The sequence below is a fragment of the Lactuca saligna genome, chromosome 9 (assembly GCF_052625555.1).
Source record: "Lactuca saligna cultivar CGN05327 chromosome 9, ASM5262555v1, whole genome shotgun sequence".
Lineage (NCBI taxonomy): Eukaryota > Viridiplantae > Streptophyta > Magnoliopsida > Asterales > Asteraceae > Lactuca > Lactuca saligna.
The window spans coordinates 2067958-2089124 of record NC_136425.1 but is presented as its reverse complement, the minus strand read 5'-3'; the positions used below and the strand labels follow the sequence as shown (position 1 = coordinate 2089124).

The following is a 21167-nucleotide window of genomic DNA, read 5'->3' as shown; positions in this document are numbered from 1 at the left end:
ACGACTTTTTCATACATCCAATTGTCCAATACTTATTTTCCCTTTTATATTGACAAATCCAAACTCCAAAACAATTATGCTAATGGCGGTCAAACCAAGGCAAATAAGTGGGTAACCAGAGCAAGCATCATCTGGTTGCACATCGTGTAGTAGAATACGTATCTATATGTGTGTATATACGTTACAATCTGAGACCAACACTTTATAAAAAACCGCTAGCGGTTGCTTTCACTGGCCCTTACATATTTCCAAGTTCTAACTACAAATAGGATCTCTCTCTCTCTCTCTCTCTCTCTCTCTCTCTCTCTCTCTCTCTCTCTCTGCTTTCTCCAATCAGTTAACTTGATCCATCCTACGATCGATCGTCACAATCATCTTTCCTGACAATTGAATTTCTTCATGTAAGCTTTCCATCAAGACTTCAACTTTAACGTGTATGTAAGCATCTTTTATTTCCATAAATACATGTATGTATATGCAACTTGTGCATGCGCTTTTATGGGGGTATATCTGTCATGTCTAGTGGTCAGCAGGTTGTCTTCTAATAATTTATAATTTATAATTGTCTTGTAAAGAAAGGTCTCTTCTCGCCTTTTTAAACTTTCTGTGGGTTTCTTATCTTTTTTCCATCTACTCTGTTTTCCCTTCTTTCTTCCCGCCCCCCAACCAAAAGTAGCCTCCAAAGTCCGCCATTATAAAAACGTTAAAAAGTTGAAATCTTTACGAAATTATCAGTAATCTGAAAAGGGGGTATGTGATTGAACTGTTTGTAGCGTGTTTGAAGTTGAAGAAGTGCAGAGAGGTTAGAGATGGATAAGCAGTTTGCAGTGAAGGTGGAAGATGGAAGAAAAGGCGTCGATGGTGAGCCATCCGTTGGTCCGATTTACCGTAATCTTCTAGCGAAAGATGGGTTCCCCCCTCTTGATTCTGACTTAAAAACTACTTGGGATGTCTTTAGGTGATTCATGTTTCTTGTATTGTCTTGTTGTTATTTTGTTTATATCAGTAAAGTGATTTTTATTCATGATTCTGCAGGAATTCAGTTGAAAAATATCCCAACAACAAGATGTTAGGATGGCGTGAGCTTGTTGACGGCAGCGTATGTATTTTCAGCAAGCTTGCTTATGTGCGACTGTGGGAGCCACCCTGTATTTAGTTTATAATTTTTATTTATTTATTTTCAGTGGGGGCCATATATATGGAAAACTTACAAGACTGTATACGAGGAGGTTCTGCATGCTGCTTCGGCGATTAGGGCTTCCGGAATCGGAGCTGTAAGGATTCTGAATAGTTCCAGTTCCAGAGTTTTCATGTGGTCCATTCAACCTTTTTAACTTTTTATGTGATTTATGTATGATAGGGCTGTAAAGTGGGAATCTATGGATCAAATTGCCCTCAATGGATTGTGGCAATGGAGGTCAGTTTTCAGCTTTCTATTATTCTTTTGATAAATTAGTTTCTGAAACTTTTGTTGTTTGTTGATTTCTTCTTTTTCAGGCTTGCAATGCCCAGAGCTACATTTCTGTACCTCTCTATGATACCCTTGGTAAATCACTTTTTTTTTTTTTTTTTTTTTTTTTTTTTTTTTTGGATCAGAATGCTAATGTTTAGTTGTTTACTGCTCTTTTGTTTATGCAGGACCAGGAGCAGTGAACTTCATATTAGACCATGCTGAAGTTGATGTGGTTTTTGTCCAGGATAAAAAAGTAAAAGAAGTAAGGAATCAATAACTTTCCAGATATGTTGTACCAAAGTTGGTAAAAGTTTCAGACTTTTATGAATTTTTTTTATTTTGCAGCTTTTGAATCCAGAATGTACGCACACTCAGCGGTTGAAATGTAAGTATCAGTTTTGCAATTACAGTTACAGGTAATTAATAAATGTGTGATTAAACTGTTACTGTTGTTCTTGTGTGGTTGCAGTGATTGTTTGCTTCACTTCAATGAAGGAGGAGGAAAAGGAGAAGGCAGATTCCATGGGGATAAAATCATATTCATGGAGCGAATTCCTTCATATGGTTAGAATTGTTTGTTGAATAACGTATTATTGTTTCTGGTATTCAAATTATTTTTAATGCTTTGTTTTGTTGCGAGTAGGGGAGTAAAAATCCATCAGATCTGCAGACACCTAAAGCATCTGATATATGTACAATCATGTACACCAGTGGCACAAGTGGAGATCCAAAAGGTGTTATATTGACTCATGAAAATACTACAACAAACATAAGAGGAGTCGATCTTTTTATGGAACAATTTGAGGACAAGGTTTGTGTTCTTGAACACTAATATCATGGTACCTTTGTTTTCTTAATTACTATCCTGATTTTTTTTTTTTTTTTTTTTTTTATGGTGGGACCACTTTAGATGACAGTGGATGATGTTTATTTATCTTTCCTGCCTCTTGCTCACATCCTAGACCGTATAATTGAAGAATACTTTTTCCGTAATGGTGCTTCTGTTGGGTTCTATCATGGGGTAAATAAATCTCTTCAACTTGGAATCTTTATTTGGATGCTTGAATAAACGGATTGATTAGTTGTTCACCTAAATCCATTTAATTGTTGCTTTTTAAAGAATATCAACGAACTGAGGGAAGATATGATGGAGCTGAAGCCAACATTTTTGGCTGGAGTACCTCGAGTTCTGGAAAGAATTCATGAAGGTGCAAAAATTTGGATCTCATTGCGCTATAAAACGACAATCTTTATGCATGTTTTCACCTTGTTTTTTTTTTCTTTCAGGTGTGCTTAAAGGATTAGAAGAAGTTAATCCAAGGAGGAGGAAAATATTCAGCATTCTATACAACTAGTACTGAATCTACTACTTGTTCGCTAGCTCTGATCTCTTTTTTTTTTGTTTGTTTGGAGAAGGATACGATTGATTTATAATGTTGTTTTGCAGCAAACTTAGATGGATGAAAGCAGGTTACAAGCAGAAATACGCATCACCGCTTGCAGATCTTCTTGCTTTCAGGAAGGTTAAGAACAGATTGGGTGGTAGGATCCGTCTTATTGTATCTGGAGGGGCTCCATTAAGCAGAGAGGTTGAAGAGTTCTTGAGGGTTACCTCATGTGCTTTTGTGTTGCAAGGATATGGTAATGCAATAATATATAAAAATCAGTGGTTGATTATATAAGTTATGCAATTGTTAATATTGATTTTTTTTTTTTTTTTTGTTGTTGTTGTTGCAGGGATGACAGAGACTTGTGGTTTGGCTACTTTAGGGTTTCCAGATGAAATGTCGATGCTTGGGGCTGTTGGTTCACCTTTTGTATATACAGATATGCGTCTTGAAGAGGTTCCAGAAATGGGTTATGATCCATTGGCTGATCCACCACGTGGTGAAATATGTCTCAGGGGGAAAACTTCGTTTGCTGGATATTACAAGAATCCAGAGCTCACCAATGAGGTCATGCAAGATGGATGGTTTCATACAGGTGACATAGGAGAGATGCAACCAAACGGGGTGTTGGTGATTATTGACAGGAAGAAACATCTGATAAAGCTGTCTCAAGGGGAGTATATTGCACTTGAATATCTGGAGAAAGTTTATGGCATCACCCCCATTGTTGAAGATGTAAACATTAATTATTCATCTTCACAAACAGAGTTCATTTATTTATTCTCAGACTGAAACTGATATGTGTGTTGATTAATGATTAGATTTGGGTGTACGGGGATAGCTTCAAGTCATCTTTGATTGCAGTAGTGGTACCAAATAAAGAGCAGGCTGAAAAGTGGGCGCTTCAAAACGGGTTTAAAGTTTCGTGGTCTGAGCTGTGTAAACTCAGGCAGTTAAAAGATTATATCATCTCTGAGCTTAAATCTACTGCACAGAGAAACAAGGTATTTTGCTTTGCTTTGCTGTATTTTTAAATAAAAGTTTTGTTTGAAGATGATATCTAATGGTGATTGGTGGTTGTAGCTAAGAGGCTTTGAACATATCAAGGGTATAATTATGGAGGAGAGAACATTTGAAGAGGAAAAAGATTTGCTGACTGCAACTCTGAAGAAGCGAAGGGATAAACTTTTGAACCGTTACAAGGTAGTTTTGACTTTTGATCGAGTCTTTCATTAACTACATATGACATGATGATGAATAAATAATTATGATGATGCATTCAGGTGGGAATTGATAATCTCTACACGAGCTTCACAGTCAACAAACGCTGAGATATATTATATGTTTATAGCAACTGCATGCAGCAGTGTGGCTGTGGGTGGGTTGGTTGTTGCATGGTCATTGGTCTGGACGGATGATGATTTTTTTTAACTTGTTTGTGTCTTTCATTTCACTGGTTTGTAATCTATAAAAGAGATTTTATTTGCATATTTATTGAAATTAATAATTTTTTAGTCTTTTTAGCCTGCTGCTATAAATGCCAATTTGAGGCAGAAACTGAAAATTCAAAACTAGAAACATTTGTTTAGAGAGAGAGAGAGCTTTGGTGTTGCAACTGGAATTAGGTACGAGTGAATTGACGGAAAAAACAAATGGGAACCACATAAGGGTATTTGGTTCCTTGAATTTCCATTTTCTGGGTTGGTAGGTAACCGGTCTCATTCCAATACTAAAAGAAGGCCAACTAGAATCAGAACCAAATCATTTCTCTGAATTTCTATTTAATACAGTTCAGTTAATCGCATCCCTGTATGGATTCACCATGCATGCCGCATGGACATAACACACCTTGCATGGTAAACATACCCAAAGCCTAAGTGTTGATGAAAAATCATGGCATATTTTGAGAAACAGAAAGAAAGCATTACTTGCAGCTCTTTTTTTCCAGATGTTAAAAAAGGTTAATAGAAGAAAACAGACAAAACATTGAGCTGATTTAAGATTATTCAATTCAGACAAAACCAACCAACCAACCAACTGTTGCTAAACTAAAGATACACGATATAAAATATTGCTGCCTCAGCCTCCAATAACCTTGAGAAAAAGACAAACAGTACCCCATCCCTCAGCTCAGGACCTTAAAAATAATATTGAAAACCAAACCCAAACCATGAGTGGAGTGAAGTGTTGTTCTCTATCTTCTGTTTCTGCTCTCCTCCTTGTCTTTTTCCCTTTTCTTGTACAGCTTCTCTAGAACCCGCTTGGCTTCACATTGTGGGAAGTTGTCAAGATCATAGTAATGTGGAGCAATATCAACAATCCTAAAAAAAAAAAAAAAAAAGTCAGAAAAGCTGCCAATAAAATATAACACCACCAAAAGTAATATACTAACCATTCACCCCGAACATCCGTAACAGTGCGTATAAAATTCCTGCTTGTCAACACATATTCATTGTAAATAACCCATTCGGGCTTGTGGTCCAGACAGTTTGATGGGTGCAAATGAACCACCTGCAAATGCAAATGAAAAGACATAATAAGATTATGGTTTGTGTTGAAACAAGTTAAGGAAGGGTAGTATTAGTACTGACTTGATTATCTTTGACAGTCAAATAATGTCCAGTCCGCTCCAAATGTGCAACCTGCATGAAATAGCCTGCCAACATGGCTTTCCTGATGTTGATGTAATAGTCCCGGCTGTTGAAATCTGTGCTGCATAACTTGAGGTTGAACCTTGCCATGATCCGAGCCAGCTGTTGCCTCACATTATCAGCAGACTTGAGCGCCCTTTGATTCACAAAGTTCTCATAACACCATGATTGATCATCATCTGTGTACATCAAAACTTTATTATTATATTTCTAAAAAAGGATGATGTATGAGAGGGAAAGGGGAGGGGCTTACTGTTCTGCTTGTAGGCATGATACACATTCAAGAGCGTGAGATGATCCCCATCGATGTGTCCAAACCTTGCTTTTGCCTCGTCAGCAGCCTTCTGAGCTTCTCTAGGCCGTACAAAGCAATTGGGTACTAAAGAAAAAATTGGGTTATCACAGAGGAGGCCCACGTTTGGTCAGCAGAGTCCATTTGCTAAGAGCTTCATCACAGAGAATACTGAGAAATTGCAACTATCTGCATCAGCACTTGCACTTGCTTACAAATTGTATGGTATGCATGCCATTGCCAACCAACAGCATGGAACCCAAACAACTACACTTGCTGATGTCACCCTACCTTAAACTAAACACTCTCCTCTTTTTCCTTTTTTTCCTTTTTTTTTTTTTTTTTCTTTTTATAGTTTTAAAAATATATTTACAAAAAAGTATTACAACTTACATACCTGATAGCATAGCCGAGATGGACAGAATTTCGTTAGAACAGTTGAATTCAGGGCTCACCACAAGCATCTTCCCCATCTGAGGGTCTAACGGAAACTCGCTCATGATTTCACCCAGCTTTGTCAGGTTTCCTTCGTCATCCAAAGCGCCCAAGTAATTCAAAACCTCTAAAGCACGCATCAAAGTCTCGGGGGCAGGAGGATCCATGAAATCAAAATGAACCAGATCATCTATACCCAGTTTCTTCAAAGTAAGAACCGTATTTGCAAGATTGGACCGAAGGATCTCAGGGTAGGTCTGAGGTTGAAGATCATTATTGAAACTTTTCTCTGTGTAAAGCCTAAAACATTTACCAGGCTGTGTTCTTCCAGCACGCCCTGATCTCTGGTGAGCACTTGCTTTTGATATTGGAGAAACCAATAAAGACTCGACACGTACACGTGGATTATAAACCTTCTGCTTTGCAAAACCAGGGTCAATCACATAAACTATGCCATCTATGGTTAAAGAGGTTTCTGCAATGTTTGTTGAAATCACAATCTTCCTTCCAGCAGGACCACCTTCTGTCAGTGGAGGCGGAGCAGGTTCAAATATCTTCTGCTGCATGGCTGGAGGGAGTGTCGAATACAAAGGAACAACTTTCACGGGACCCACCTGGTCTCCCATGTTTCCAACTTCTTTTGTAATTTTCCGACATGCATCTTCTATCTCCTCCTCTCCGGTTAGAAAAACAAGAATGTCACCAGGTGGTTCACACATGTGTATTTGCACCACTGTTCGGATTGCTGCTTCAAGGTAGTCCCTTTCGGGTTCTTGAGTGTAGAATATTTCAACAGGGTGAAGTCTACCAGGAACTTTCATTAATGGTGCACCGAAGAAATAACCCTGAAACTTTTCAGCTTCAAGCGTGGCACTCATTACAACCAGCTTAAGATCGGGTCTGTTCTTAAGGACTTCCTTTAGAAGCCCAAACAAAACATCAGTAGCTAACGTTCTCTCATGAGCCTCATCAAGAATTATCACTTTATACCTCTCCAGAAGCGGATCTGTCATGGCTTCTCTCAAAAGCATACCATCCGTCAAGTACCTATACAACCACAGGATGAGCATCATTCAGTCCAATAATCAAAGTAAGCAGATATCATTTGCAGTTATAAGCGTTTACAAAAGCTTACTTCAACACAGTTTTCGCACTGCTGCAATCTTCAAAACGAATGCTGTAACCCACTTCCTCTCCAATTGTTACATCCATTTCCTCTGCGACTCTACGGGAAACTGACATTGCAGCCACCCTCCGTGGTTGGGTACAACCAACCATGTATTTCTTGCGTCTATCAGCACTCTCTACCTCCACAGCTTCCAAGACAAACTGAGGAATCTGTTGTTGACGATATAACATTCAATATTATAGTTCAATCTCACATAATCAACATGTTATCTGCTTCTATCGTAACAATGTCAGATAATCACTTTCAAAACCTACATCTAAAAATCCCCTTACGCCGAAGAACCAGAGAATTAAAACAATATGTCTATGAAACCATAACAGTGTCATGAAAATACAATTTCTCATCACAAATAAATGGTTACATGGCTGATCTCGAAGATAAAACAAGAAATCAATGGAGATAGAATAAATAGCCATGGCAAAATCATCAAAAAAAATAGCAAAATGGAAGCGTTCCGTCAACATAAGACAATGAACTAACCTGAGTTGTTTTACCACTACCGGTTTCTCCGACTAAAATAAGCGTCTGATTCTCTTTGAGCACTTTCAAAAACTCTTCTTTCTGATGCCAAACTGGTAGAGTCTTTCTCTTCTCCAAGATATCAAAATAACGCTGTGAGTAAGGGCGTCCATTCCAGCTGTTCACGAGAGACATACCACCCGTGCTATTGTTGATACCATGAACGGCGCCTCCGCCGTTTGCTTTGTTAACCTTAGCGGTCGCTGTAGCTTCATCTACGACGTCGAACAAGCTCACCTTCCTTTTCCTTTCTGTCCCCATCTAACCCCAATCCCAGCTATCCAAGAAATCCCAAATCTTTCTCAAAAACCACCGGTTGGTTTGCAGCAATTCCCCTAAATATGTGTAGAGAGTCTCTGATATAAGGAAGTCAGAAACCCTAATACGAGTTCCAAGGGGAAAGAGAAACGATAGACGTCGGCTTGAACTTTATATACAATACACGGTAATAACCAAAACATTATATAATAAAAAATAAATAAATAAACAGCAATTTTTTTTTTTTTTTTTTTACTTTAAGATTATTGCCTTTATAGGCAATGCAGAAGTAAAATCATTTTATTCCCCGCTCATCACTCACAATCGTCCGATCACTTTTAACTAAACCTTTTAAATTCTCTATTTACAGTTCTAGTAGATGACCACGCAATGGCTCCCCTCTTCACCTTCTTCCTCTACATCCATCTTTATTTAGAGCATCTTTATTTAGAGCATTAGGTATCAACATGATGAGGTAGTGTTATAACAACTTATAATACCAAAGAGGAAATGATGTTCATGGTGTTATGATCATGTTATGAGGAGTTTAAGAGGATAAAAATAGAAAGATAATAAATGTGGAGCCAATCAATGTTCTTGTTTCAATATGCCATAATGACAACAAGATATGCTATAACATCAAGGAGAAAATGGTGTTCATGGTGTTATGACCATGTTATGAGATGTCACATCAGCAAAAACACCACTTCTCTTCCCCATACCATATACTCTTACACGTAATAATCACAGGTTTTCAGGCCACAGTCACACCTCCCACATCCCTCCTCCTTTTACGCCCCATGTTCTCCTGACCCTTCAACTGCTCTCCACCATCACTATTTAAACACCGACAAGTTACAAAGGGAGAGCGAGAGAGAACAATGATCAACGCAATTATGGTTTTTTTATGATCCCAATCCAATCTCCCTTCACACTCTCAAGTTCTTCATGCCTCCTTCTGCGATTATCTCTCAGCTTTTCCATATATACTCAAGTCTTATGTGAATTCGTGCGATCATTAGTCAAAACAAAGCTTAAGGTTTGAACGAGTTTTTGTTGATTATCTACATTGACGAGATAATAGTGAATCGGCTATTAGTGGATTTTGAGGAGGTGTCCATAAAAATTCCAACTTCGGTAGTTATATTGAATTTGTGTGTGTGTACGCTTATTAGTATTTACATTTGTATACCTCGATTGGGATTGTAGAACAAGTATTATCAATGACACGGCAAGTTCTGATTCGATTTTAGTGTTAATGCTTTGTGGTGCAGTTGCAATTGCTATAAGATGTCCTCTATTTTGCTAGCTTTGCTAAGGTTTGAATACACTCATGTCATTGATCTCCTGTTATGTTTTGGTCCATCATCCAAAATTCTGGTTCGATTTTAGTGTTAATGCTTTGTGTTGCAATTGCAATTGTTGTAAGATGTTTGTTAGATGTCATGTATATTGATTTTTACCTGCGGTTATGTGATTAATTTTCGATGGTGCTCAAATTTGTTTGTTTTCAATTTGGGATACTTTGATTTTCAAGTTATTCTGGATTGCAAATAGGCCGATTTACTTCAAGAACTACCAAACTTGGATTTTAGTTGCAAATAAACCATTGTTATTAAAAACACCATCACATTAAGAGTGTAACACCTTATTTTTGCCTTATAGTAAATAAACGTCTTAGATAGAAAACTATTAGAAAAAACAGTCTTGACAAAAGTCGTAGTAATTGAAAAAGCAAATTCGTGCATATAGAGGACGTCCAAATCTGACTTCGGATAAGGAAGTTATGATTTTCAAAAGTTTCAGCGCAGCGGTGTACGATATAGAAACCGGAATAAAAATTGTCGATTTGTAAGGAAAAACAATATAAACAAGAGTTGAAGATCTCGTCCATAACATTTCGTTGATATAAAGAGAGTCGAGAACAAAATTCATATAAGAGAATTAAGATTTTTATATGGGCTTTAGCAGTCTAAGTCGAAAACTGAGCTCAGATATAACGAACGTCGAAAACTGAGCTCGTATAGAGAATATATGAACTTTTTGAATAATTGTTAATTTTGCACGCGAGCTGGCGCACACTGACACACCACAACTTGCCAACATGTATCACTACCCAGACGACACCACGCCAACACCTTTAACCAAGTGTGCGGCGCGCACCCGACCATGTGTGCGACACGTATCATGGATTTGCCTATAAATAGAGTCCCCCGACTTCATTGTTTCTCACTCCTATCTTCACTCCAACTTCTCTAGAAACCCTCACCCCTCGACTCCGGTCTTTATGGGTTTTTAGAGTACTTTAGTGAGGCCTTGCAACATCAAAAAGTTGGGCAGAAATAAGTGTTTGGTTCGGAGTTCTGCCCGCACAAATTTTGATATTCCTGTAAGTTAAGCTACGTTTTAAGTGTAACTTACATTTATATTCATAGTCGTTGTTATGGATATATAAATAAGATTTATCAGTAATTCCAGTTATAATGTTGATAGATCTATTTACGGTAGAAGTGTCTAGAATGGTCACGTTGGTTTGGTTGTTGAATTTCAGAAAGGATATATGTCGAAATGGTCCTATCTGAGTAATCTAACCTGGCTAATCCTTATTTGATAGAACTCTCGGTATGCATTGGGATTATTGATCTATCTTTCATTATCATATAGTCGTAGGAACTGATAAGCTATAGTATTCTAAGCTAATATCTATTAGACACGTTACCCGTTACGCCAGAAGGATATCTGTTAATCATCGAAATAATTATCCAGGTGAGTTATCTCACTATACCATGTGTTATAACATATATTCATGTATGTTAAGACATAGAAGCTAGTAGAGTAGAGCTTATAGTAAATCTTTTGTGTGCATATATCAATAGAACTTAATATGTAGTCTCTATGTATGGTTTTGTATGTTGGGTGAGTACAACCACGTAGTTTGGACGGGCCCGTTATGTATGTTGGGCGAGACCCGTTTGTATGCATGTATATGTAGTCTCTATGTATGGTGTTGTATGTTGGGTGGGGCCTGTCAGGTAGTTTGGACGGGGCCCTTTGTATGCATGTATATGTATTGTGGTATATGGTATTTTGGGAAACTCACTAAGCCTCGTGCTTACCTAATTGAATAAAAATGTTTTTCAAGTACTTCAATGATTTGTGAGAAGGGCAACGTTCGACTGTACACACGTAGGAATGGCAATGGGGCGGGTTCGGGGCGGGGCATGGATTCCCAAACCCGCCCCGATAACTTTCGGGTATCTTATCGGGGCGCCCCATTGGGTTCCGGGTTTCCCCGTTGGGTTTCGGGTATCTTATCGGGTTTACAACAACTGATAACGAAATATTTATTCTCTTTTAGGGTACCCCAATGTCTTATAAAATATACATGTTCTAGCAACTCTTTTAAATTAAAAACATGATGCATCACTTTAATAAAATAAACTGGACGTTATATAAAAAATTATTTGATTTAAGTTTAGTTTAATACGTCAAAACAAATAAAAATGATCATTAACACCAGATTGTTAATAACTAAAAAAATTATCCACGATAAGTATTTTATATTTGAACGTGTACAATTAACAGCAAAATTTTTTGAACATATTATATATATATATATATATATATATATATATATATATATATATATATATATATAATCGGGGCGGGGCGAGGATAACCCACTCCCTGCCCCGAACCCGATAAAAATCCCGATAACGACCCGTTACCCGACCCGAAATGATCGGGCTTCGGGTTTCCCCGTCGGGTTCGGGTTTTTTTGCCATCCCTATACACACGCGCATTTGCAACATGTTTTCGCACAATGTAATCATACTTTGATATATTTTAATAAATAAAATGAAAATTTTGCATTGAAAATCGGTAAGTTACAAGTTAGTATCAGAACTCTGGTTTAAATGAACTGGATGAACATTCGTGTGATTCCAGACTTAAACTAAGGATCTGAGTAATTAACAAATCTTTTCATAAAAAGAATTATACAAAAAGGAAAGAATGTAATGCATGCAGTTAGCCAAAGCTCATAAAGTAAAATGATTCCCAAAATATCCATACTTGTTATGTTTGTTGATATATGAAATGTCAGAAATGCATGCTAGTATGTAGGTTAGGGATCTTTTTAGGAATTTTCTATTAGAATTTCATGATACTTAAGATGTCTTATAACCTAGGAATTTGCTTGTTAATTGCTGCTTAGAAGCTACATTGATATGGATTAGTTATCTAAAAAATATGTTAGGTTGCATGCTCCCAGAATTAAATAGTTTTAGATTGCTTGATTTGACGCTATTATGTAGCTCTCGTTTGAGTCTAACCATTGTAGTATTGGATCTCTTAGTCGACAGACTGTTTGATTTTAGAGGAATGTAATCGTATTCATCCGATAATTAGTTAATATTAGTAGAAGTTCTTCCTCGACCAAGAGTAAATAGGGGTGGAAGGAATCCTAAAAGGAAAGCCTAGGAAGTTTATTATGTGTTTGATAAGGAATATATTCGTAAGATAGGGCGTCAATAGAGACGCAAGATCCGAGTGAAGGAAAGAAATAATTAAAACATTGAATTTCTTAAGTTCATATTTCTAATAACTAATGCTTTGATAATCCTTTATCTAAGCTTAATTTCCAAGATCCCTTCATCTCCATTCCATTGCTAGTCTTCAATAAATCTAAGTCCACTAAACACAAAGACTAGAAAGTTTCTCGATATAGATAAAAAATAATAAAAAGAAAAACATGCATGATGATTAACTAAAAGACATAAAATAAGCTAAAATAAACTATAAAAAGAAGTAAATAAAATGCATATATCACTTATGTCTATTAAAACGAACAAGACCATTTGCAAATTAGTCAAAATTGTTAGATTTAAGTTTGAATGAATGAAAGTGGAGTTTATTTATTGATTTCATGGCTAAATCAAATTTAAGTGATGTTAAAATTGCATTATATCTTAAGACATGTTTTGTATCATATTATATCATACAAGTACTTCCCAAAGTGTTAGATTCTAGTAGATGATATCAAGTTAGGATTTGAAGTTTTTACCCGATTTGTGTATGACATGTGTGTTTTTGATGATTTTGCCATGGCTATTTATTCTATCTCCATTGATTTCTTGTTTTATCTTCGAGATCAGCCATGTAACCATTTATTTGTGATGAGAAATTGTATTTTCATGACACTGTTATGGTTTCATAGATATATTGTTTTAATTCTCTGGTCCTTCGGCGTAAGGGGATTTTTAGATGTAGGTTTCGAAAGTGATTATCTTACATTGTTACGATAGAAGCAGATAACATGTTGATTATGTGAGATTGAACAAGTCTACACAAGTGACGTTTCAGTTTGTACTAGAGTTTAGGTTTAAATGAATTAGATACTTATAAAGAATGTTTAGGGTTAAACCGCAATGCTTAACTAATGATTTGAGAAAGAGCATAGTCGCATGTATTTAGGTTCTTAAACACATCATTTTTTTGGAAGAGACCAAAGTCTCGGAAAATAAACACATCGTTGTATGTTACTATGTCTTATATTGAAAGTGACAATTTTGTCTTTACAATGTTTAGCTAATATCGAGATTAAGATGGGACCGCTAAAATGCCTTAGGTTGTAAATTGTTAGTTTTATTCTTATTTATATATACCTGATGCATATTATGATTGAATTCATATTATTAATTCTACAAGAAAACGACTCTCTTTTAAGAACTTTGACTCGTTTGATATTGGTTTAAAATGGAGAACAAACTCTGGGAATGTTATGATTGAATGACCATATCTCATTCACATTAGTTATTATTATAGTTAAGAAATGAAATTCGAAATCGTAAAAAATGAACGATTATATTTGTTATGTTCGTGTCTAGAGAATACAACACAAGCGGATATAAGGTTGGCACTTAACTATATAGAAAACATTTTTAGAGAAAAAACAAATTTAATTAATTTTCATATGTTTTTTTCTAATATTTGGAGAAAAATTTAAGCGTTTTAAAACTAATTTCGCAAGTTTTACATGCAAAATTTGCAGATGAGTTGCAGAATTGAATAATGGGCACTGAAATTGTCTAAATGGGCCTCATCATATTTTTTTAGTAAACGACTCTCAATTTAACATTTCATTTTAATAATATAAAGTTTTCTTTTTGTTTTGAAAAATAGTCTTTGGACATTTATATTACCAAAAAAACCACGCTTTTCGTAGGTTTTTTTTAGAAACAACAATATATTTAAAAAAAATCCAATGCTTAGCAAGTGACTAGGCAAGGGCAAAGAAGAACAAAATAGTTTTTAGTTTATTACATGGGGGAAAGGGGGGAGGAATTCCAACCTATCCAATTACCGACTCGACCATTACCCCTGCATTTGAGCCACAAATATGCCAACGCTTTGATGTTTTTAATGCCTCTTCAAATTGTAGTAGATGCACCTCGAAATAATCTGTCATTCCTGATCCTCCAAAGATTTCATAGCAGATTGTAACAAATACAAAACAGTTTAATGCGTTTTTTAGGGCAACAACCCTATGAGGCTGCAAAATAAAGTAGTTCACCAACATTATTGAATTCTTCTTTGTTTAATCCACACCATTCGAAAATCTTATTCATTATAAATTTTGCGTATTCGCATCTCATCAAAATATGATCAACATCTCATCAAAATATGCTTTTCGTAGGTGAATAGTAATCCCACGGGTTTTCACTTGAATTACTTTTCAACTATGACTTGTTTTATTTTAATTTTCAATGTGAAAAGTGAAAACTAGGATTTTTATCTTAAAAACATAACTCTTATAACATATAAAACTCTTTTTTGTTGTGAAAGTAATTTTTAAAGTTTACTACCAAAAAAAATGACACAAAAACCATGATTTTCATAGGTTAACTATATTTTTTTAATATTTACTTATTTATTTATTTTTGCACATTCGAAGGTTAATCTGCAAAAAAAATTATTACTTTTGTTTTTTTTTCAACCATTTCTTATTTCATGTTTCAACCATTTTCGTAGATCGAACCTTAAACTTCTTCCTCAAAACGTTGCCGTTTATGTATTGGCAGATCCAACGGTAATTTCACATGTGGACAAGCGCAATTAATTTCTATTTTTGGAAAATCCTGATTTCTTTTCCTAAATATTCGAATATACTAGAACTTCTAAACAAAACTATTTATGTAACATCAAAGAATGTTGCCCGTACATAAATTGTGAACGGGCTCAAATTAAATGAGATGACTTGCTCGAAGATTTTATCACGGCAAAACTATACAAGCCCAATAGGTGACAACCCACTTGAATTGGATGTCAATTTTATTTTTTTTTGAACCGGCAAAATACAAATATATAATCTACATCTAAACTATCCCTTAATACCACCAATGTCCACAACGGGACTTGAACCCTCAATCTGTCGGTTCTTACCTTTATTTTGAGAATAATAATAATAATAATAATAATAATAATAAGCTTTTGTCGATTTCGATGTATGTCAATTTTGTTAATTAATACATTTTAAATATCATCGTACAACGAATGAGAACGCAAACGAACAATAAGTTGTTTTGTGCTGTTAAATTTTTTTGTATGATAAAACTAATTATTTTAAGACTACATTATGTGAGAAAAAAAATATCTTTTGTACTTGTTTGATAGCAAATTGCGGTCTAGAGACGGAAGTGAACCAACTAGATGGATAAGTCTTCAAGTAAATGGTGACACATATGTGGTACATACCTCACATCACAAATTTGTGTTAACTTATATTCTCTATTTAAAATATTTATTTTCATACCCAAATTGCTATGGATTTATATATATATATATATATATATATATATATATATATATATATATATATATATATATATATATATATATATATTCTGTGTGTATGTGTGTGTTAAATCAGGATCATCTTTTTTCTAAGAATTTATTCTCATTGTTTATTTTCTACATATGGTTCATATGATTTTCTACATCACGTTTATAACTGTGTGTTATTGGTGAGAGAGAGAGAGACCCTTTGTTAATCAATTATTTTTATAATTCGTTAAAACCACAGTTACAAAATTAATTAAAATTTTATAATAAAAACTTAAAATTATTAATCAATTATTTAAAAAAAATTATTAATTAAAATATTTTTTATTTATATAAAACTATAATCATTAATTAAAATAAATATGTATATCACTTTATAATTTGTATTAATTTTAATTTTAATTTTAATTTTATTAATTTAATGTAATTAGAGTGAGAAATTTAAAATTTGAAATTTGAAATAGAAAATCAATAGGTTAACAAGTGAAATGCATTAATTAAGAGGCATAATAGGATGACACATGACAAAAAAAAGAATAAAATATGCATTAATTAGGATGCCTAATAAGGTGCTACATATCAAAAGGAGAATAAAACTATTTTTTTATTAGATTTAGAATATAGAGATAAAGATGGAGATATATTTCATTTTTTTAAATAAAAAAAAACCTTATAAATGGTCCCTATAACAATGAAATAATGAAAATACTCTTGTATTATTTTAACCAAATGACATTTAATGGACAAAGCCTAAAATGATTGTCTGTTAAATTTTTTGAAACCATAAGGATTATATAAGAGGTTAGATTTATAAAAACATAGGGACCATTTATGAATTGTAAACTAAATTTTAATTAGTTAATTTTTTATAATTACCAATTTGCCCTTGGAATGAATTTGAAATATATTAAATACTACAAGGACCATTACTGTAACCCTACCTTATTTTCTTTTAATTTTTATTTTGTGCGATCCTTAATACATTAAAGCTCAAAATTCTTTTTTGATAGCTTAATAAAGGGTTTTTAATAACAAATTAGGGAAAAATCCCGGTGTGGGGTTGGAATTTGAATTTGATTAAAGGGTAGAGTAGTCTTTTTTTTTTTTTTTTTTTTTTTTTTTTTTTTTTTTTTTTTTTTCTTTTTGGTCTAAAAGTATCACCTTTCTATGGACAAAAGTAGCATGCACGCTTCCCATTTACAACATAATAAAAATTGATTTAGCATAATGTTAAGGATTGTGTTTAGAAGGAAGCGAATCAATGAAGAAATGATTAATGAATTTTTTTGACTTTATTTTAGCTATAAATAAGAAAGAGCAACAAAATATTTTAAATGATAAAAGAAAGTAGGGTGCTAACAAAAGGAAGTACGTACACAAAAAACGTGAAAAATACCGAAAATGCCCCTGCTTCGAAATAACAAACTATAAGTATATTTACTTAGTTACACCTAACAACAAGATTTTTTTCAAAATATTATAACACCGACAGTAGTTGCAAAGCAGTCTCACTCCAACCTAACATAATTTACAACATTTCGATGTCACTAAAATAAATTATAAAATAAAGATAAAATAAAACCCTCAATCAAGACTCGAAGATTTGCACAACATTAATGCAAAAATGATGGATAGTGCCAAGAATCAGTGATTACAATGTATGCATAAAACCTCAATACAAGTTGAGACAATGGCAACATTAAGCAATCATTTCCAGTAAATATTATAAGAAAATCAACTGGATGGGACAAATGCATGATTTATATATTTGCACACAGAACCACTTAGTAGTTTACAATCAGAACGACTTAACAAATTATAATCACAACAAAATGATAACATAAAAGCTTAATAACTAATAAATACAACAAATTGACAGCACAACAACTTAATCTTTCCCCATTTTGTCCTTCTAGCAAACAAAATCCGTTACTCATTTAATACCATTATTCATAGAACTTAATATTTTCATAAATTAAATGAAAAAAGTAAAAATTACTAAAAACCATTTGTAAAGAGACACCAAGACTAACATTATTTATAAAAACATATACAAATGAGTAAGAATATTTAATGTCACATTATAAAATAAAAAACTTTACTTTTAAGCAAGTAATTGCATTGACAAAAGCCGTATTTGGTAAATGGGATCAACTAATGGGCAACATCTATAAACTGTGATAATCTTGTCTTTAGGTAGATGACAAACAATTTCAACCAGATAACAATAAGAATGATAATAATATAGCCAATTAACATGTCTCGCACATACAAATTCATGGAAAATACGACATGTCTAATAGAGAATCTAACCTTCAAATTATCATCATAAAACATTTCTAGAATCTGCTTTCGTGACATTTCAATTTGCTTGAAATTGTTTTTCCTGCAAAATAAACATGAAAACATAATAAAGATGTAAATATTTTTCTAAATATTATACCCAATAATATACATACAAATGAGCTTATGTAAGTAGATGAAAATTACAACAACTTTCTTTGCTCCATAAAACATAATTGATGTGGAGCAATTGTGGTTCCCATCTACAAAAAGATCAAATTATATAAAAAGAATAGGCCCAGATTTCATACATCTTGTTACCTAGTTTTTTACTTATATTCTCCATGAATTGTAGCCAACATCCGCTCATCATCAATTACAAAAGATGAGCAAATTCCCAATTGAAAGTTAAAATAAACGTAAATGAATTCCATGGAAAACACAATATAAACATCCCAAACTAAATCATGTTTCCCAGACATATCTACTTCACCCCACCTTTCAATTCACAAACTACAAACACTAAAATCGCATCAAAAATCAAAATCAACCTAATTGTCCCTAAAAAAGAACATGAATTACATTAAGTTGTTTAAGATGCTCCTTGAAATTGTGTTGTTTCCACCCATGATCAGTGGCGGAGCCAGACTCAAAGCAAAGGGGTATCCTAATTTTTTTTCAGGGTATCACCGCAATGGCTGAGCATGGGGCGGGTCGGATCAGTTTTGACCTAAAATCAAACCCAAATCTAATAGCGACGGTTTTGAAACTTTTAAAACCAAACAAAACTCAAACCCATCAATTTGATGTTATGGTTTTCAGTTTGTACATGAGTTTTCTCGTTTGGTTTTGGTATTAAACTCAAACCTTAATAGAATTGTTAGACTCAAAGTTGATATAAAATGAATCATGATGATAAGATTTCATAATAGATGAAAACAACTGAGTTTACATGTGTTTTGCGATGTGGGATAGAATAGCTTAGAAATTAAAAGAGAATAGAATAGCTGGAAAAATAAAAGAAATATAAACAAAGGATTTTTAGGGAACAAGAATTGATCTTAAGACCTTTGTTTCAATAATCCAACACCTTACCCAGTAGACTAGCTATATGTTTGTGTTTATAAGTGAAGGGATGCATATATATACACTAAAAAAACGAAAATTTTCTAAAAAAATTACATTACCGAAATTTTTTTGAGGGGTATCCCGGGCTACCCCGGGATACCCCTTGGATCCGCCTATGCCCATGATAACACAAGTACCATATAAAAGAAATTATGTGATTGAAGAAGCAAAGAAATGTACTACGAAAATTTAAGGTAAGCCAATATCTTACCTTCTAAGAGCAATTTTGACTTTCAAACTCAAATTATTCATCTCTCAACTTGAAGAAGAACATGATTTCTGGAAAAGAGATGATGCCTTGTGTTTAATAACATATAATCAATAATTTTGACCAAACTAAAAGTTCTCAAAATCGCATTATGTTGTAATCTAATTTCATCACATTCATATATATATATATATATATATATATATATATATATATATATATATATATATATATATATATAGTCCAGATCAAATAAGAAGGAAATTTTTGGTAGGAAGGTAAGAAGTTTTTTTTCTACATATTTTTTCGCGAACAAACAAAATGAAACATTAGATGATTCATTTGTAAGATGATTCATAAGAAAAAATTCTCAAAAAAATATCTCGATGATTCATTTATATAATGATTTTGTTGTTATTCACTAAAATTGTCATAAAAGTGATTTTTTTCTTAATTTACTTAAAAATGAATCATATAGATGTTTTTTTGAGAATTTTTTCTTGTGAATCATCTTACAAATGAATCATCTAGTGATTCATTTTCTTTATTCGTAAAAAAAAATATGTAGAAAAAAACTTCTTACTTTCCTACTAAAAAAAATTTATTACCGGATATATATATATATATATATATATATATATATATATATATATATAAGGCCAGAAAAAGGAAGAATAAAATGTTCGAAACATATGAAGATACTGAATAAATTTTACCAGAAGATGCCATGGTTGAGTGTTAGGTTGATTCGAATAAAGAAGAAACATATAGTGAAAGGGGTTCAACCAAAATTGAAGAAAACTTCTTCTCTAAATTCGATGATAGCAAATGTGATGTGTAAATCATTCGATTATAAGAAACATAATAGTTACCCCTAAGTGTTGATGTTGATGACACCAAATTCAGGCCGATTTTGAACCTGTAGACCACCGTCTGTTGCCTGAAATCCCCAATCCAATGACAATGACGATCAATGATTGTGTATGATACTGCTTCTCTTTCTGGTTGCATATATGAGGGTGGAGAGTAGACGACATAAATTTGAGACCAAATTCCCTAATCCAGTGACAAAAGATACTATTAAAGTGGTGGCTAGGTGGTAGAGTAGTTGCAAGAAAGATAAGAGAATGACTGATGAAGGCAGTGGAATTGGGAGGAGAATACACGTATACTTAGACTGGTTTAAGAGACGGTGACCTTCCAATAACAAAGTTGTGGATATTCACATTAATCTAATTGTTACTGGTTAAAATGGTGGTGTAATATACAGAAGAACACTGAGTTTGAGAAACGAAGACATGTGTAATCCACTTTCACGTCTAATATAAAATATTTATTAAGACAAAAAGAAACAACAAAAGAAAAAAACAAAAACCACAAAAAAAAAAAAAATACAACCAATCAGATTAATATATATATATATATATATATATATATATATATATATATATATAAAATATGTTTTTGAGTAAATTACATGAATGGTCCCTATGGTTTAGTGTAATTTGCATGTTTGGTCCC

The 21167-nt window shown here is 33.6% G+C and overlaps 2 protein-coding genes and 1 long non-coding RNA gene across 8 annotated transcripts; 1 reads left to right on the top strand and 2 right to left on the bottom strand.

The window, feature by feature from the left end:
- Nucleotides 1-262: 262 nt before the first annotated feature.
- Nucleotides 263-4355, top strand: LOC145014751 (long chain acyl-CoA synthetase 1-like). 4 transcript variants are annotated; one of them, XM_078973188.1, is made up of 18 exons: nucleotides 263-401; nucleotides 774-958; nucleotides 1036-1099; nucleotides 1185-1274; nucleotides 1361-1417; nucleotides 1498-1546; nucleotides 1639-1715; nucleotides 1799-1838; nucleotides 1923-2017; nucleotides 2097-2264; nucleotides 2364-2474; nucleotides 2574-2661; nucleotides 2741-2807; nucleotides 2901-3094; nucleotides 3191-3576; nucleotides 3663-3845; nucleotides 3925-4044; nucleotides 4125-4355. In XM_078973188.1, exons 2-18 carry the CDS (start codon nucleotides 810-812, stop codon nucleotides 4170-4172), a joined length of 1986 nt encoding a protein of 661 aa, XP_078829314.1. In that variant the 5' UTR covers nucleotides 263-401; nucleotides 774-809; the 3' UTR covers nucleotides 4173-4355. The 4 variants fall into 4 exon arrangements, with proteins under 4 accessions (XP_078829314.1, XP_078829317.1, XP_078829316.1 ...); XM_078973191.1 differs by having other exon boundaries at nucleotides 306-434; XM_078973190.1 differs by having other exon boundaries at nucleotides 313-438.
- Nucleotides 4356-4818: 463 nt separating this feature from the next.
- On the bottom strand, nucleotides 4819-8349 carry LOC145014750 (putative pre-mRNA-splicing factor ATP-dependent RNA helicase DEAH2). Of its 3 annotated transcripts, XM_078973185.1 has the most exons (7): nucleotides 7889-8347; nucleotides 7355-7557; nucleotides 6182-7266; nucleotides 5746-5871; nucleotides 5433-5671; nucleotides 5234-5352; nucleotides 4819-5162 (listed from the first exon to the last, which is right to left on the bottom strand). In XM_078973185.1, the coding sequence occupies exons 1-7, from the start codon at nucleotides 8186-8188 to the stop codon at nucleotides 5036-5038; spliced, it is 2199 nt and encodes a 732-aa protein (XP_078829311.1). In that variant the 5' UTR covers nucleotides 8189-8347; the 3' UTR covers nucleotides 4819-5035. The 3 variants fall into 3 exon arrangements, with proteins under 3 accessions (XP_078829311.1, XP_078829312.1, XP_078829313.1); XM_078973186.1 differs by lacking the exons at nucleotides 4819-5162; nucleotides 5234-5352; nucleotides 5433-5671 and having other exon boundaries at nucleotides 5746-5973; nucleotides 7889-8349; XM_078973187.1 differs by lacking the exons at nucleotides 4819-5162; nucleotides 5234-5352; nucleotides 5433-5671 and having other exon boundaries at nucleotides 5746-5955; nucleotides 7889-8349.
- Nucleotides 8350-18269: 9920 nt separating this feature from the next.
- On the bottom strand, nucleotides 18270-21031 carry LOC145018674 (uncharacterized). The gene is made up of 3 exons (XR_013667114.1): nucleotides 20519-21031; nucleotides 19650-19717; nucleotides 18270-18413 (listed from the first exon to the last, which is right to left on the bottom strand). It is a non-coding gene; the product is annotated as an uncharacterized LOC145018674 (long non-coding RNA).
- Between the last annotated feature and the right edge of the window lie 136 nt (nucleotides 21032-21167).